The sequence below is a fragment of the Scheffersomyces spartinae genome (assembly GCF_019049425.1).
Source record: "Scheffersomyces spartinae strain ARV_011 chromosome Unknown scaffold_10, whole genome shotgun sequence".
NCBI lineage: Eukaryota > Fungi > Ascomycota > Pichiomycetes > Serinales > Debaryomycetaceae > Lizanozyma > Lizanozyma spartinae.
The window spans coordinates 250,979-269,011 of NW_025065057.1; the positions used below are offsets into that span (position 1 = coordinate 250,979).

Here is an 18,033-nt window from a genome sequence, read left to right on the forward strand (position 1 = left end):
CAAAAATATTCTTGACTAACACACCGTCAAGATGATGTAAATAGTGCTAAAACTTCAATGATCTAATATATAAGAATACTTTAATGGTCCTTTTATAAAAAGCCCCTGTTTTTGAATCTAAGTCTGTGTAATTATGATCAGCAGAGAGTGGCTGGTACTGTAAATAAGTATTATCATTTATGACGAATATGGAATTATGTGTCGCATATTCTCGGCCACTATGTCATTTATTTCGGGAAACGATTTGCGGCAAGGGACAATCAAACGCTGATCAACTTACGTCGTTTCCGAGGTGGCTGAAGTGGCAATCCTTACGCTAATAAAATACATGATGTTAATGAAGTATTCATGATGTTAATACTGTAGTCATTGACTAATGTTTATTCCAGTGTTGACTACTGCATTTTATGGTGGACAGAATGCACTTATAAAGCATGTTTTTCCTAAACCTTGATACTGTTACACACAGCCAAGAACAGTCGGTGTTGTTTATGTGGAAATGGTTGGGTGTACATTGTAATTGTAATTATCTATCAATAAATAGACTTTGTACAAACGTCACGTGAATAATCATAAATTAATCACGTGATCGATTTATTTGTTACGTCTTAAACTTTTCGATGAGATGTTATATACCATTATCGCATAACTAAGTAACAACAAGGAGCATACACACAGAGAAATATGTCATGGAGAAGACGAGGCAATAATGGGCTAGTTCCCGATGGAGAAATACTTCCACCCATGGCACCAGAAAAGCCCCATCTTGAACTTCCCGTTGCTACACCATTGACTAATGATGAGACAGATTCAGCCACCCAATATATATCATTACGATCAGTTATGAAAGAAAGTCCCTTTTATACTGGCATGTTAGATCAAAATGATGATTCCAACGTGTTGGGAGATGGGATCCAAAGATACAGTGACAAATATAATAAATCGACTAAAATTGGACGTACTATTGAAGAACATCCGTATCATTTGGCATTTTTCCCAGAAGAGTTATATTCAGTGATGGGTGTATCCAAACGAGAGAAGAAACAATTGAAGCTTTCACGGTTTAAAGCAGACGGAGGATTGAAGGAGTTGCATATGAATGGGAATGGTGAAGATTCACTGATATTACAACATTTGAAGGACATTGCTGATGATATTGACAATGGTACAACAGAAGTCACCAACGAAGAAGAAAATGAAGATGAAGATGAAGATGATGAATTTGAAGAAGATGATGATGATGATTATAATGCAGAAAAGTATTTCGATGATGGTGGAGAAGAGTTTGATGATGATGATGACGATGAACCTCAATTCTAATCTCGAATAGAATGTATACTAGAATAAGACAATCACTTACCATCATCAGCATTGATGTACTAATTACAGATATTTTTAATAATGTGATTGTTTATTGGGTAATTATCGTATATACTAGTCTATTGTAAAGAGCTCAATTGCGAGCTGGTATTTAGTCCTTTGCCTTCTTCTTTATTAGTTTAGGCAATGGTAACTTCTTTACGGCTTCTTTTGATCCCAGGTCTATTGTTGTAGTTGCCAATGGTGATGTATTGTTAAGATCGGCATCTATAGATCTGGAATTAGGAACAATTACGTGCTTCTTGAGTTTCTGAAGCATCGTAATGGTGCCCCTCCCCCCCCTTCCCATGAATGAGATAAGTATAATGAGGTTTTGTATGCTTATTAACTTTAGGAACGCTTGTCTTTTTCTCTCCGATGTTTCAGAATGGAAAAAGTTCAGCATTGGTATAATATCGTTTACCGCCCATACACCTTGGAATAGCCAATGCAGCTTTTGCTTTCTTTGTAACAGAAACAAAGATGTTTGATTTAGCCATTGGTAACTTTAATTGTTGGCATCAGTAAGCGTTTATTGATGAAGAAGAAAAGTAAAAGAAAACAATGAGAAAAAAAAACTTTTGCACCCATTTAAATGCTCTTCATGTTAACGACGCACGGAATAGATCTGTATAGCAGATTTCGATTTGTGAGTGGCCCCAGATAAGTTAATTAGGCAAAAATATACAACATTATATTATTTTTCAACCTTTTTTCGCAGCTAAAAGACGGATAAATATTTACCCGTGGAACCTATCATCAAGCATATGACAGTTATTAGTACTGCTATTACTGCTAATTTAGTACTAACGATATTTATTATTACCTATGTAAGATATACGTATTGATCATATATCAAATGCAAATTGTACTAGAGCGTTTCTAGCACCTTCAATTTTACCAAGCCATCTTCCTAACTTATGTTCCTTGGACACTAACACATAACACACTAAACGCTTATCAACTTCAGCACTTTCAATGCTAACAATACACCCATTAACATTACCAATATGTCCAATGCATGCAAACGATCTGAGGTTATCATCAAGACGCCATATCTTCACTTCTCCGTTATATGACCCAGTAAGGAAGATATCAGAGAATGGTACCGCATGAATGGTGGTAATCCAATAAGGTTGAGGTTTGGGGATTTGTGCTAAGGCAGCATTGATATTTGTTTCGGCACTTGCTAAAGAAGACTCTATTTTAGGTTCCAATCCATGAGCTACACGTTTTCCATAAAGTGATTTCTTCTTAGCAAGAGACCAAAGGGAAACATTACCATTATCGGAGCCAGTAACAAAATGAGATTCATCAATCATTGAAACCACATCAATAGACCCTTCATAGAAGAAATCGTCTTCATTTTGTTCATCATGATCATCATTATCGTCCAGTTTTTTATTCTTTTTATTCTTACGCTTCTCTGTTGAGTCACCACCACGGAAGGTCAATCTTGACTCTTCTGAAATCTTCCAAAACATAGCTGATTTATCTCTAGACCCAACAGAAACACAAGTCTCTCTCGTTAAGGCAGATATGTCACTAATATTATCTTGATGACCATAAAGTACTTCCAATTGTGCAAATTGGTTAATTGAAAAAGTCCGGATCTTCAAGTCAGCACAAGCAGCATATAATTGATCTGAACCTCTTCTAAATGTAATAGAATTAACAGCAGCTCTTGTTTCTAAAACTTTAAGACATGAAAGTGTCTCTGATGACCAAATAATCAATCTACAATCACTTCCTCCAGTAACAACGTATTTCCCATCTGAAGATACAGCAACACAGTTAATTTGATCACAATGGTGGTTTAAATGAGGAGCTTTATGTAATTTAACATATTTCATTCCTCCCTTTGTATGCCTTATTCTTTGTGGTTTCTTCTTTTCAACATTCCATTTAATCAATTCCGTATCCTTAGAGACAGTGTAAAGATTAGGATACCTCACAGCTAAAGCGGTGACATTTTTAGAACCAATTCTTGTAGTTTGAGCTTTAACTTGTTCATCATCTAATTGAGATGAAATCTTATCACCCCAAAACTTATAAACATGACCTTGATTTTCAGCTACATCTATTTGTAATCTTCTACCAATAATATCATCATCCATATCTTTGGCATCAAAATCATATTCATCAGCTTTCAAGTTATCTAAATATTGTTTGGCTAATCTTCTTCTTTTATCAGCGGCATTCTCCGTTGCGAATTCTTCATCTGAGTCTAATTCTTCATTCTCCCCATCTTCTTGTTCAATAGCTTCTGTTTCTGACTCGCTCGAAATCTCTTCATCATTTTCAATGGCTGGTGTTGTATCTCGTGAGCTCTTATTAGATTTCCGAATAGTGCTTGTAACTTTACTAGCTCTCTTCCGTTTCTTTGACGGATCAGATAAGAAAGGGTCTCCTGACATGTTTAATAAGTGGGTTATATTGTGGCCTTTATCTCAATATGACTCCTATACAAAACAGTATCAATAATTGCAAGCAATGGTTTTGAAGAATAATAGGCCGTAGTCAGTAGTCGATCCGATGAGATGATCAAAAGGCATTCCAAATAAATTTTCAACTCAAAATAAAATGTCGCATTCTTACGTAAATAATTGCGTAAATATGCGACATGTTTAAAGACAACCCAACCCCATTCAAAGTCGAGCAGGTTGATTCCAATTATACAATATCTCTCTTCTAACAAAATAATCCTTACAAAGGGGTATCAAACTCATAGAACCCCGTTGATCCGAGAATTGAAGTAGTCTATCGATGGACCAGGACGAAGAACTCACAGCATCTGTTTGGGATGATGTGCTCCTGCCGGGCCCCAATAGTTCAGTGTTTGGACAAGGCCGTCATAGTGACATGGGGTTAAGTCTGACAACTCAGGGATTTGAATCGTTGGCTATACATTCACCTTTTGCCGATACACTTGGTGACGATGATCATAATCAAGGTAACAATGATGATGATGATGATGATGATGATGATGATGATGACAATGAAGAACAAACTAGTAGTACAAGGGAAGCTGAGGCCAACGTTGGAAGTGATGATGATACCAATGTTCTGGGTTCAGCACAGAATACAACAGCCATTGAAGGCTTTGGTACGGATACTAATTATGACTACGAAAAGGAGCAAATCACTCAATTGAAAAATGAAGAAAGGACTATACATAAATCAAATCTTTTATCTGAATTGACACATGGTGGTTCAGATACTTTTGAGGAAGCTGTGACTCCTAAGAAATTGACTAACACGCTTTTCAATGAACGTGCCAGTCCATTGCCAGGTGTTACCATAGATTTTAACAATGAAGGAGGTGAAAATACTAAGGATGTCTTGTCTCCCAAAAAAACATCTCAATTAAAGAACAGTTCCTTCAAAGCCAAAAGGGGTCGAAAAAACAGTTCCAAGGTAAATTCACATTTCCTCATTCAAGCCTCTTCGAAATTTAAAGATACTAATAGTACTAATGATACTTCTCTTGGTCCATTAACTTTCAACGCAACTGCTCAAAAGAAAGAGAAGGAAGATTCAGTTGCTGAAATGCTTGCGAAGGAAGTGGAAGCTCCGTTGTACGAAATAACCACTGATACCATAGAGAAACAATCATCTATGAAGTCTTCTTCATCGCAGCCAACAGAGCCCAGCACTGCTAGCCAAGATAGTACTATAATTGAAGTTAACACCAAAGACAATAATCATTTGGAAATCTCAGTGGGAGATCCTGTTAAAGTCGGTGATATTACAAATGCGCACATTGTTTACACTGTTAAAACCAAAAACAAGAATAGGGAATCTACCCATTTCCCCACTCCTCCGGAGGATGGTGAAAATGGTGGTTACTTCAATGTAATCAGAAGGTATCGTGATTTCCGTTGGATTTACCATCAATTACAATTGAATCATCCAGGTCGAATTATACCTCCACCTCCCCTGAAGCAAACATATATTGGTCGGTTTAATGAGAATTTTGTTGAGAACCGAAGATTAAGTTTGGAGAAAATGCTTACAAAAATTAGTAGTCTTCCACATCTTACTAATGATCCAGATTTTGTCATGTTTTTGGTAAAGGAAGATATCCCTAATGAAATGAAGGAACGAGAGAGAATTACCGGGAGTAATACTGGTGCTGGAGTATCTGATGGTGCCAGTGTAAATTCCAATGGAACTGAACTGCAAGGCGGTGGTGAACTGGCATCGGCCATGTTTGCTAGTGGAGTTGGAGGTGGTGGTTTCATGTCATCCATTTTTTCCATTTCTAATAAATTTACGGAACCTGATAAGTACTTCTTGGAGAAGAAGGTATATATTGAGGATCTTGAGATCAATTTGAAACAATTTTACAAATCAATTGATTTGATAAGTACTCAAAGACTTGAGTTAATTGCTATCATTGATGAATTGGCTATATGTATTGACGAGTTGGCTGGATTCGAAGTTCTGAAAGTTACAACAGAATTATTGGGAGATTTCAGTGATGTTCAACTTAAGTTAAAGGATGCACTTGATCGGACCAATGTACAAGATCAAATGACACTTGGATTCACAATTGAAGAATATTTAAGAATCATTGAAAGTATCAAATATACATTTGATACTAGGCAACGGATCTATTCTCAATATGACAACAGTCAACGTGAGTTGACCAACAAACAAATCCAATTAGAAAAGTTGCAAAGGAAATATAAAACGCAACAAGATAAAATTGGTATTTTGCAATTTGAAATTGATAAGTTACAATCTTCAGTCAAGTCACAAGAGGCCCAATTCCATCAAATCTCAGAAACCATTAAAAGTGAAATGAACAAATTTGAAATAGATAAGATTGAGGATTTCCGAAATACTATTGAAATATTTATTGAATCAAGCATTGAGGCTCAGAAGGAAGCAATCGAAACGTGGGAAACATTTTATGAATCTCATCAATTAGCCAGTGTATAAAGTAAGCTACTAGTATTATTATATGAAGTGAGAGATAGCAGAGCCTATTTATATGTAAGCGTGATTATCGTGCGTTTTGGGGTATTTCAAATGTACGTTGATGCCATTAAAAAAAAGACTGTATCGGTAAGCACGCCAACTGAAATCAAAGTGGATTGGAGTCAATCAAAGAGTGAAGCAGCTAAGGATAATTTTTGTAGTTGTTACATGGTATGGTTATAAAGACTAGTAAGAAGATGCTAAGGTTGTACAACCCACATTAAGTAAAAGTGGTAATTTACTCGTATTGAATGTCCGTTCACTCGTATTACCTTATTCTCTATTTCAGTGGGAGGGGGATAAGGGCGATTGCCGGTGGTTACCGCTATATACCGAAGATCCCTCAAGGGGTAACATTCCTGCTGCAATGCTTTAGATCGTTTAGCTGTTTTGAATAGGATACCAGGTTTACCTGAAATCCCTTAAAGACAATTCAACATCAATTAAGGTATCACGGCTGCATGAATTCGAGATAATAATTTAAAGCATAAAGTGCATTGAATTCCATGCGCAGAAATGTGGTAACTTCTAAAGTAAAATTCTACATATATGGCAATAATCTCTGCAACATCTACATATAATAATTATTGATACGAGCCCCCTTTCATTATCACCCAATGATATACTGTATCTCATTTTGAAACCAATTGGTCCTAAATACCATGTTCTAACAACTCTCTCCCCATTCAAGAACCCCTGAATTTTTGTGCATTGGATAAGTCGTATTTAGTCTTTGTACCCCTCAAATTGATAGGTTTTATCCCCGGATGCCCCTTCCGTTCATGTCTCAAGCAAGGTCAAATCTTTTTGCAGGCACCTGTGAACACAAAAAGGTTGCAGAGTAATGTTCTGCTGCTGCAATGTATAGCTTCTTAATTCCGATTATAGTGATTCAATTATTTCACTTATAATATATATATATATATATATGGAAGAATACAGCTCGTTGAAATGCATTTGTAAGCTCACATACAATCATATATATAATAACTGATTATATACATTAATCTATAGTTTTGGCTATTCGCATTGTCTGGGTGTGAGTCACTTTATCTCTTAATTGCGAGAACAATTTTCACAAGATCAAAGACCAGAGAAGGACTTCAATTTATACCCTTACTGTTAGCGAAAACACCCTTACTGTGGCATATTGAGTTTATGGACTTCCCATGTCTGAAGTCTCTATAAGTAAAACAAAGTTAAGAGTACTATCAGTACCCAGACAGTCATTTTGGCTCTTCCTGTCAGCAGTTACAGAACTTTTATATAATGAAGCAGGGCCTCAATTAGATTCTTGCAGTGATCTGGAAGATGAAAAGAAATCTACTCTTTCCGATACAGATTCAAGCTGGGCTTCAGTAGAGGTTAGTAAACTGAAATCCTGGTATGCTGGATCGATTGCTTCAGACAACGATAACCATTACAGTCCCACCACTAAAGACGATACCACCAATAATAATGATGATAATGATAATGAAGAATCAGACTTTTTCCACATAGCATTTACTCCTTTAGAATGTACCATTATATGTTCTGAGACCATAATGAATCAATATTTCAAGCCAATCTTGAATGTCTGTCTTCAGCTATCATTGCCAGTTGAATTGGTGGACACTTCATTCCTTAGGCTTCAATTGGACTCTGAAGGGGCATATGATAATTGCACCAAGATACTAGAGTTGACAGAACCTTTATCCAACAATGGTATACTGTTATATTTCCTATCTACGCATTTCTCCAATATCGTATTGATACCGTATGATCTGAGAAAGAAGGTTATCACTACATTACTGCTGAAGAACTTTGAATTCTCGGGATCTTCCAACTCATATATCTTCAACCAATCTCCTGTAAACACACCGGTCAAGGAATTCGGCGAATTAGATCTAATAGTCAATGACACTGATGAAAATGATGAGTCAGATTCAAATGACTTATCCGTGAAAGCATTCAATACCTTTAAAAATGTTGGCACTAAACCATGGGTCGATAGGTCTACTTTACTTTTATTAACTGGTGCTCGTACGGGTTATGTCGGAGAAGTAATAGAAATGACTGCCAAAATGACCCTGAGACCTTCTTGCATACCCAAGTACTTTGCAATCACTCGTACAGCTTCAGAAGAAGTATCATTACTTCTTCCAAAGTCTTCCAGAATCAGAGCAAACTTAGGTTTCAAATCAAAAACCTTAATGGGTTCAGCGCAAGATGTTATTGTACCTATAGCTCTTGATTTCCATCTATTACCTTTGAAAACTAGTGGGATCGTAGCTGGTGTTGCTCAAAGCATTTTACATGGTGTTAAAACAAGTGATATCGCTGTAAGTTTCCCTTTTGAGATGTACTATTTATCAATGGCTAAAAGTGCAATTATAATGATACCAGAGGATAATATCACTATTGTGGAAGAAATACTAAATCAAGTTGCCCTGTAAATAAATATACATATACCCAAATATATATATTCACTTTCTTCTTCCTCCCTTCTTTTTGATACTAGTGCTCCATCCATCTTCATCAACAGACGAAACCTTATCTGCACTCAGAATAATAGCATCAGTCCAAGAGTAGTCATCTGAACTGCCAATTTGAGATTCGACCTTTTGTCTACGCTTCAAAAACTCTTGGGCATATCTTCTACCATCCATAGTTGCTGATGATGAATAAATAGTATCTGCAATCAATTGAGAAGATTCAGATCCGCTGGGAAGTGCAACAAAAAGATCTAACATCTCATCACGATTTGCGGTAGGATAAAGGTTGGTCATAGCAGAACGTGCCCAAATTAAAAACTCTTCCTTAATACTAACCGTATTCGTATTGTTGGTGGTAATGGTCTTATTGGCACTAGCAGATCTAAGCATTTGTGGATTGATTTTGGTTGTTGGTTGAGAATTGTATAAGGATGTCATTGAGGGCTTCTTCACTGGTTGCTTCTTTGAAATAGTTGTCCAAGCTCCTCCATCATCCTTCGGTACTGCTGCAAGAGTTGATGCCAACGAAGTCTTGTTCATCAATGGTGTACTTGATGTCGATGACGAAGTACCAGCAGATGCTTTAAGTGCTTTGGCCTTAGCATCAGCTTCTTCTTTTTGAATTTCAGCTAAAGTCTTGGTTGGTTTGGAAACATTAGCAGTAGCCCATCCCAATGGAACATTGGATGCAATATCATCAAGTTTCTCTTCTAATTGCCACATCTTTGGTTGTTCTGTTTTGAGTTCTTGTTTTTGCTTCTCCAGTTTTTCGGCCTCCAACCTTTGAATTTCCTTTAATGTAAGTGGTTCAGAAGCCTTCGTAGTAACTTTGGCCCAAGGAGCAAGCTTTGGTTGAGTTGGAGTAGCTGCTTTCAAAGCATCATTAGATTGAGATTTGTCTATAATTACTGCTACATTATCTTCTGGAAGTGTAGCAGCAGTATTGGTTTGTGTTAAAGAAGGTACCTCATTAAGTTTCTCGGTAGGAACTGGGGCATTGATAGAACTGGAACGTTTTTTTTGAGACGCTTCTTTCTTCTCTTTTTGATTAGCCTTCGCCTCATTAACTGCCTGTTCATCTACTTGAGAAGGAGACACAATCTTCTCAATAATACTTGGTTCTGGCGGTCCCAACTCAATTACTTGCGAAGGTTGACTTGGAAGTGTGGGAGCAGTTTGGTTATTGGAAATTGGGGGTGCAACGGGATTTGTACTTTCATCAACATTTCCCAAAATATCTGAAACAACAGATTGGTGAATATTAAGAACATGGTCATCTCTTAATGCCAGCGTAGGTACAAATGGTGAACCCACTCTAGACAGACTTTGTACACCTGATAACCATGGAGAAAGTGGAGCAGGTTGATTAACTTGATTCAAAGATGAAGTGACAGCAACAGGTGTCCCATTAGCATTGTTGAGATCCATACTCCAACCACTGTTTGTTCTTGATAAAACAGGTTGTTGTTGATGAATTTGTTGTTGCAAAAGTGAAGGCATGGAATTGATATGTGATAAACTTGTATGAGATAAGTTATTCACGCCAAATCCAGATCCCATATGATCATAACCAAATTGGTTAGAAAAGCTAGTGGCTGGTTGTTGAGGGATTGTGGCCTTATTAAATGGATCAGAATTGATAAAGTCAGGAGAAAACAAGTTTCCTTGAGGATTCAAAGCATTTAACCTCATATTCGAACCTCCCAAGGCCCCACCATTGTTTGGGAGAAAGAATTGAGACAGTTGGCCCGGTTGAGGTTGCTGCTGTGGTTGTGGTGGTGGTTGCTGCTGTGATAAAACATCATGCAACGGTGTATGATTAGCAGAAAACTGTTGAGGTAATTGACTATTATCCAATTTAGCCATTTTTTCATTTGATTTACCAATATTATAATGCGATTCTGTAGGCGGAAGATTAGGAGGAGGTGGAACAATGTTCAAATCAATAAGAGGGATTTTGAAAGGTTGAACATAGTTACTAACTCTGTCACAATACTCCCTTAATGAATAATAAGCAGATTCTTCTTTCCGTCTAATTTTTAAATCCATATTCAAATAACCCGCTGTTAACCATTCTTGCATGATATCACCAATGAATGGACCTTGTTCGTTACCAGAAGGATCGACATAAACCCATTCAATTTTATCAGATTGAACTAGTTGTGGTGGCGTGCTTTCTGGACAACCAAACGCAGTACCCTCGGTAGCAGAAGGGACACCCGCTGGTACCTGGGTAGGAGGAGTGGATCCAGATGGCAATATCTCCTCTTTAGGATTTACCACCGACACCAATTCAGAAACATTGACGTTTTTAATAGCCGCTGTAAGATCAGTGATTTGATCATTTGTGTTCATTTCTGACTTTGGAATCGACGACTTTTGGAGTTCTAAATGATAAATGTGACCCGGAGTATCCAACTTATAGTTATCATCATTTTTATTGAATACCTGGTGCTCGATCTTTTGTTGGTTATCAAACCATACTTTAAACACCGAATCCAATTGATACCGTTTGGAACCTTTGTTTACAGGGATCCAAGTAGATATTGCAGGAGCACCACCGGTTGATGCTGACGCAGGTGCTGTAGTTGATGAAGACATCATACGAGGAGCATGAACATTAGCATGTTGTAATCCTTGTTGTTCGCTAGTTTTGATATTCACAGCGGTGGCAAATGGATCATTGATTGGAGTTTCAGATGGTTTTCTAGACCTATAACATTAATGTTAGTACGATTGGTCAATGATGGAACTTATGATTGCCGAACGCGTCATTTTCACGGCTTTAAAAGTATACATACCAAGATGTTTGAGACATTATCGGGAGTGAATCTTATGTTGATAATAGAGCTGGTAATAAAAGGTACCAATAGAGTCGATTGAATATAATTTTTAGCACAACAATTGAGAACAAAAGTGCTATAATGATAATTTCAAGTAGGATGAGGAGGAAAATATGGTTCAGTTAAAGAACTGGAGATTTTTATCCTGGATGTGATGCTTTGATACGAAAGTAGTAATAAAGAAACGGCTTTGTAAACTGGGATCAAAAAGAAACAAGTTGATGAGTAGTTTCTTAATGTTGCAAATCTTTATTACTATATACTAAGATCATTAGTCGAAAATTTTTTTTCAAATCTGCGCTACCGTGACTTATGGTAAGGGGACGACTCTGTTTTTAAGTAGGCAGACTCATTTAATTGACTGTAGTATTATGATATAAAGATATTATTACATCGTTTGGTGCTCTTTCTTTCAATATTATAATTCATTATGTAGCTCTTAGATCCCCATACGTTTCTCCATTTCTGAATGGAAATCTTTGGGTACAAATCCAGATTCTAAACCTCCAGTATAAACATCTTCCCAATCAACAGTAGAGTCTTTATTTAATAAAATCTCTTTATGTATGCAATTAGTGGTTCCATTTCCTAATACCAGTGGACGAAATTCAGTAGCATCAACTATAGCTAATTCCATTGATCTCTTAATAGGTTCACCTGCACCAAATGTTCTACGATACATTTCCATTTTGAAATCTTGTTGGTTACGATCCCAATTTTGAATCCGTGATTCTAAAGGGTGTCTGTTGTTGATCATACTTGCCACATTAACTGGTCCATTTCCTGATTTCAAAACATCATGTAAAGCTGGAGTATGTTCAGCTGGAGTGCCAAGTTCAGCACTGTTAACCACGGACCGATTGGTATCTTCTGGAACAACTCTCAAAGACTATATGTTTCCCATTGTTAGTATACATCATGTAAAATACGTTGTGGCGGTTAATACTTACCATTATTGTGGTACTTATATATGGCTATATGTAACTATTCGTAGAATTAACTAGTGTACTTTATTTCTTCTGGGTATTCGTGTGGCGAATGTTGACGTTGTGTGCGCTACCACCATTCTTCATCATACTTGAGGCATTCATTACTACCAAAATATAACTTCGATTGCAGTGTAATCAGGAGTAGCTAATGTGTTTGTAATTTCTATAGTTCTCGCTACATTCTATCTATTTGTTCATCTATGGTGTCAATGAGTCTTTCGTTAGGTGTTTCCTTAAGTACGCCAGGAACATAAGACCATTTTTCCGGTTCCAAAACCCCATTGAAGCAAAGGGTTCCAAATACAAGTATAGCAAAACCAATGAACTGAAGGAAATGGAAAGATTCCCATCCCATAAACATTGCAAGAACCCAAACAATTAGTGTTCTACAAGTATCAACCGTGGATCGTGATGTAGCCAGTATTTGATGCGTAAGAGTCATACCGCAATAATTGAAGGAAGCGATTGAAATCATGATAAGAATTGATGAAAATAAAACGGCTGGAGAAGACCCCATTTGTGATAAAGCTTCAGGTAAATTGAAGGGAGACTTTTCAAATTGTTTAGTTGGTAATGTGATTCCAAGAATAACAGTCAAAACAATCATCACAAAAGTTAATATGGTAACTCCATAGAACCCTTCAAAGTAAACCAATTGTAAGGGAACTAAAGGATACTCTTTTAAAATATGTTCTTCACTAACAAATTGAACTGCTTGGCATATTTCTGCAATTACAATCAAAGAGATCCCGAAAACAACTAATGCCGCACTATCTTCACCGACAACAATAGTAGTAGATTCTGTCTTCTTTCCTGAATGCTGAGAACCACTGTAACCCACAACAGCAACACCAAGAGTTACCAAACCTAATGAAACCCATTCAAGTTTAGTGATGTGTCTTTTTAAGAAAATAACTGACATTATGGCCACAAACAAAACCAATGAGCCTCTGGTCATTTGATAAACTGAAACAGGTGTATAAATCAACCCCAAATTCATTAAAGTCGTAGCACATAAATCACATGTTGAAGGAAGTGCAAATTTTAAACTTGCAAATAATCCAATGTTTCTACCAGGATGAATATCTTGAACTTCTTCCCCAGATTCCAGAACGGCCGTATATCCATTCCGATTAGAGAACAGGGATTTGTACACCAAATGGTATATCAAATACACTGCAAGTTCTCCAACAAACATTTGGAGAGTTTGCAACGCAGGCTGTTCAAACTTCAAATGTTTGGTAGGATCAGGATTAGAGCAGTGCTTCACACATTGGTTATCTTGAAACTTAGTTAAAAGAGAGTTACCAGCACCACTTATAAGTGTCCCCACAACAACTAATGGAATCAACAAAGACATTCTGAGAATGGAATTGGTTCTTAGATTTCGCTTTTTGCTTGCAAATTTGGTAGCTTCTTTTTTTATAGATCACGTCAAAATTGTCTTTATAAGTATTCTGAACCCCGAGCCGTACGATAAGATGGGGTTGTTTTAAGCATGACAAGTCGTGTATCAAATGGCACCCTTTTGTTGCCCAGATAAGCAATGTCGCATTTTCTCTATGATTTATGTAGCAGCTTTCCTGATGTGGTAATTTTGAGAAAGTTCCTGAGCCGCACGAAGCCCATCGCACATAAAATATGGGGTAGACTTATATTCATAGATATATGTACATTTTATGCTGACAATGTACATATTAGTTTACGATTTATACTTTATGGAACATTATTGTTGCAATTGAGTGAAAAAGCGGTTGAAAAAGGACAAATAAAGAACTTTTAGCAGACCATGAATAGCGATTTCATCAAACTATACTTTAAACTTCAATAAAATGAGTTCTAAATACCGCAGAATCTTAATTCAAAGTAATAGTACTATTCTGATCCCTATTAAGTGTAATATTATAAGCTTATTCTTATCTTATATTAATTATTAGAGTATTATTATTGAACTTAAAGTTGTAGGCCCTAACAAATTAATAAAACGCAAGGCTGACATAAGCAAACAGCGAAAATCTCAAAAATGTTATGTAATCAACTATTTTGTGTCATAAAAGCCTAGTGCTCATCCCATTCAAACTTTTAGAAAAATTTTCGAAATTTTATTATAACTTGAACGTCTTCTTTATCTGTTCCTTAGATCCTTTAATTACATTAGCAGAATATAAATATGGCTTTCGGTGCTCCAAGAGGTAGAGGTGGTTCCAGAGGTGGAGCCCCAAGAGGTGGTTCAAGAGGTGGCTTTGGTGGTGGAAGAGGTGGTTCCAGAGGTGGCTTCGGTGGTGGTAGAGGTGGTGCTCGCGGTGGTGCTCGTGGCGGTGCCCGTGGCGGTGCTCGCGGTGGTGCTCGTGGTGGTGCCCGTGGTGGTAGAGGTGGTGCTCGTGGTGGTGCCCGTGGTGGTGCTAAGGTTGTCGTTGAACCTCACAGACATGCTGGTGTTTTCATTGCCAGAGGTAAGGAGGATTTATTGGTAACCAAGAACATGGCCCCAGGTGAATCTGTTTACGGTGAAAAGAGAATTTCCGTTGAAGAACCTGCCAAAGAAGAAGGTGCTGCCGTTACCAAGACTGAATACCGTGTCTGGAATCCTTTCAGATCCAAGTTGGGTGCTGGTGTTATGGGTGGTATTGATGAATTAGGTATTGCCCCAGGTAAGAAGGTTTTGTATTTGGGTGCTGCTTCTGGTACATCTGTTTCTCACGTTTCTGATATTGTTGGTCCAGAAGGTATTGTCTACGCTGTTGAATTCTCTCACAGACCAGGTAGAGAATTGGTTTCAATGGCTACCAAGAGACCAAATGTTATTCCAATCATTGAAGATGCTCGTCACCCTCAAAAATACAGAATGTTGATTTCCATGGTTGATGTTGTTTTCGCCGATGTTGCTCAACCTGATCAAGCTCGTATCATTGCCTTGAACTCTCATTTGTTCCTTAAGGATCAAGGTTTGGTTGTTATCTCCATTAAGGCCAGTTGTATTGACTCCACTGTCGATGCCGAAACCGTTTTCGCCAGAGAAGTGCAAAAGTTAAGAGAAGAAAGAATTAAGCCTTTAGAACAATTGACTTTGGAACCTTATGAAAGAGATCATTGTATTGTTGTTGGTCGTTATGTCAGAAGTGGTTTGAAGAAATAAACCACTATATGAAGGAAGTTAATCATAACTTCTTAATAATAGGGTTACAAAAGAAACAGTCTTATTTTGGTTAGAGGATTTAATATTTCATAGTTACAGCATTTATTGTAATAGTACACAAGAAGAAGAAAGAAAAAAGTAATTATTGATTACAAAGTCAAGAATTCGGTTCTTCTTAAATGGTCACGTGATTGTTGGGATAATAAATGTCTGTTTTCTGCTTTTAATAGAGGTGAATGCTACTTAGTCTTAGATAGATAAATATAGTTCTTCTATATCGAAGGCAAATAAGCATATAAAGAACCCTTATTCATATATATATCGAATATATATTAGTAATTATCATTTGGTATGAACTCATTCGCTGTGGTTACGGACATCCATCTACTAATTACTTAGGGTGGTCATATCAAGAAACGACCCACTAGAACCGAATAAACGATAACTATAGCTAATGCTACCGTTGAATATGGAAAGCGATAATAATAATACTAAGAGGAGACGGCTACAGCCCGAGGACTCTGATACGAAGAAGGAAGAACAACTAGAAGAAACCTCCACCACCACTACCGAGTCAAATCGTCCTGTTAGTAATAGTGATAACATGGTTATTAATAATGAAAACTTGCCACTAGCAATAGAAGATCATAATAGTGATACCACACCAGCTACTTCAACACCCTTGACTATAGTATCGATATCTTCAAGACTGGTACCTGGAACTTTATCTGAGACCTCGCCATCAAATGAGAATGAGACTGAAACCCCACTAACCTTGAACGAGAACGAGAACGATACCCCAACCACTGAGAATGACACTACTTCAACTGAGTATGAGACCTCTATAAGCAATAGTTCATCGCATACACCGTCAGATGCCCGACCACCAACGTTACCATCATTGGCTAATATATTTAGAATGCCTGCAGTTGATGGTAGAACAAACAGTCGGGTATTCGGAGATAGAAATCCCATTCTCCCACCGATAAGTCCTCGCAGTGTAATACCGAATGGGAATGAACCTTCTAACACTACATCGGTACCACGCACTCGGAGTAATAATATGGAACAGATTGACTTGGATGAAGAAGAAGACGATGATGAGGTCCAAATACTTGGAGTTGTTGAAATAGTACCTGAAGGTAATTCAACTATACGACATAACAATAATAATAATAATGATAATAATAGCGATAATAACCGCATACAAGAAGAAAATACCACAGCAGACGATGATGGAGTTGTTGTTACTGGAGAAAGACAACTTCGTGGATTTGAAGTTATTCATACCCCATTTGGAAGTTATGGAACTGGGAATCAACTTCCTTCTACAAATACTGGTAGAAGAACCCCCACTACGGTTACACCCAATGGTTCTAACTATATTAGAAGAACACCATTGATGCCTCCCAATAATACCCGATTCCGATTACCAGCGTCTAGACGAGATGTGTTCCATCGGAATCCGAACATACGAAGTAGAAATAACCAACTTCGTATGGTAAGTACAATGTTACCCTTTGATTTAAATAACCCAGACAATGTTTCTCGAACATTGCATAACTTCTATAACCATGTTACTATCCCCTTGGGAGACACTGGATATGGAGCTGTTGTACGAGGATATCCTTTAGGTGGTGGTGAAGCGGGAGGGCTCAGTCAATGGCAAGGGAATGGGCCAGATGATATTGAAGCCAGTATTATGAGTCGAATAGAACGTGAGTTGGATGAAGCTGTTTCTGATAAAATCTCAAGAGAAAACCTTTACAATAGGAAAGCTTATCTACAAAAGAAGAAACTGATTGTTGATCCAAATAACAAGAGACATGTGTCACGGATCAACTCTGAAGTTCAAGTTTATTGTGAGTTATGTGGAGTAGAATTAGGTTGTGGAATCCCACAAGATTTCAAGCCTAATCCGAAATATGATGAAGACTTTGAGAAGTATCAACAACAATATGACGTTCCAGCACCTTGGTTTTGTAATAAGATGATCACTGATGTTGATAAGGATCTTTCCAAACGAGTGTTTAGTGCTAAATGTGGACATGTTTATTGTGGAAGATGTGTTAAGAATATTGGTAATAGATCTGGAAGAATATCCAAATCAACTAAACTAAAATTATCTATTGATAATCCTTTAATCTCTTCACCAAAGGTTTGTCATTGTAATAAGAGGTTCGCTGCAAGGTCATTCACTGAACTATACATTTAATTTGGGATATATAAATAAAGAGTATACTTAA

General features: G+C 37.2%; 9 protein-coding genes across 9 annotated transcripts; 5 read left to right on the plus strand and 4 right to left on the minus strand.

Annotated features, from left to right (window-relative positions):
* Positions 1-684: 684 nt before the first annotated feature.
* Positions 685-1,320, plus strand: RPC31 (DNA-directed RNA polymerase III subunit; the record flags this gene model as incomplete). Its single annotated transcript, XM_043191278.1, has 1 exon — positions 685-1,320. The coding sequence occupies one exon, from the start codon at positions 685-687 to the stop codon at positions 1,318-1,320; it is 636 nt and encodes a 211-aa protein (XP_043049290.1).
* An 887-nt stretch (positions 1,321-2,207) lies between these two features.
* On the minus strand, positions 2,208-3,776 carry RRP9 (Rrp9p; the record flags this gene model as incomplete). The annotated part of the gene is made up of 1 exon (XM_043191279.1): positions 2,208-3,776. One exon carries the CDS (start codon positions 3,774-3,776, stop codon positions 2,208-2,210), a length of 1,569 nt encoding a protein of 522 aa, XP_043049291.1.
* A 349-nt stretch (positions 3,777-4,125) lies between these two features.
* Positions 4,126-6,306, plus strand: VPS5 (sorting nexin 1; the record flags this gene model as incomplete). The annotated part of the gene is made up of 1 exon (XM_043191280.1): positions 4,126-6,306. The coding sequence occupies one exon, from the start codon at positions 4,126-4,128 to the stop codon at positions 6,304-6,306; it is 2,181 nt and encodes a 726-aa protein (XP_043049292.1).
* A 1,208-nt stretch (positions 6,307-7,514) lies between these two features.
* Positions 7,515-8,780, plus strand: KQ657_000436 (uncharacterized protein; the record flags this gene model as incomplete). Its single annotated transcript, XM_043191281.1, has 1 exon — positions 7,515-8,780. One exon carries the CDS (start codon positions 7,515-7,517, stop codon positions 8,778-8,780), a length of 1,266 nt encoding a protein of 421 aa, XP_043049293.1.
* A 30-nt stretch (positions 8,781-8,810) lies between these two features.
* KQ657_000437 (uncharacterized protein) lies at positions 8,811-11,637 on the minus strand (the record flags this gene model as incomplete). The annotated part of the gene is made up of 2 exons (XM_043191282.1): positions 8,811-11,532; positions 11,621-11,637. 2 exons carry the CDS (start codon positions 11,635-11,637, stop codon positions 8,811-8,813), a joined length of 2,739 nt encoding a protein of 912 aa, XP_043049294.1.
* A 464-nt stretch (positions 11,638-12,101) lies between these two features.
* Positions 12,102-12,615, minus strand: UMP1 (uncharacterized protein; the record flags this gene model as incomplete). Its single annotated transcript, XM_043191283.1, has 2 exons — positions 12,102-12,551; positions 12,613-12,615. 2 exons carry the CDS (start codon positions 12,613-12,615, stop codon positions 12,102-12,104), a joined length of 453 nt encoding a protein of 150 aa, XP_043049295.1.
* Positions 12,616-12,826: 211 nt separating this feature from the next.
* Positions 12,827-14,011, minus strand: KQ657_000439 (uncharacterized protein; the record flags this gene model as incomplete). Its single annotated transcript, XM_043191284.1, has 1 exon — positions 12,827-14,011. The coding sequence occupies one exon, from the start codon at positions 14,009-14,011 to the stop codon at positions 12,827-12,829; it is 1,185 nt and encodes a 394-aa protein (XP_043049296.1).
* An 810-nt stretch (positions 14,012-14,821) lies between these two features.
* Positions 14,822-15,787, plus strand: NOP1 (rRNA methyltransferase; the record flags this gene model as incomplete). Its single annotated transcript, XM_043191285.1, has 1 exon — positions 14,822-15,787. The coding sequence occupies one exon, from the start codon at positions 14,822-14,824 to the stop codon at positions 15,785-15,787; it is 966 nt and encodes a 321-aa protein (XP_043049297.1).
* A 469-nt stretch (positions 15,788-16,256) lies between these two features.
* Positions 16,257-18,002, plus strand: HEX3 (SUMO-targeted ubiquitin ligase complex subunit; the record flags this gene model as incomplete). The annotated part of the gene is made up of 1 exon (XM_043191286.1): positions 16,257-18,002. The coding sequence occupies one exon, from the start codon at positions 16,257-16,259 to the stop codon at positions 18,000-18,002; it is 1,746 nt and encodes a 581-aa protein (XP_043049298.1).
* Positions 18,003-18,033: the final 31 nt, after the last annotated feature.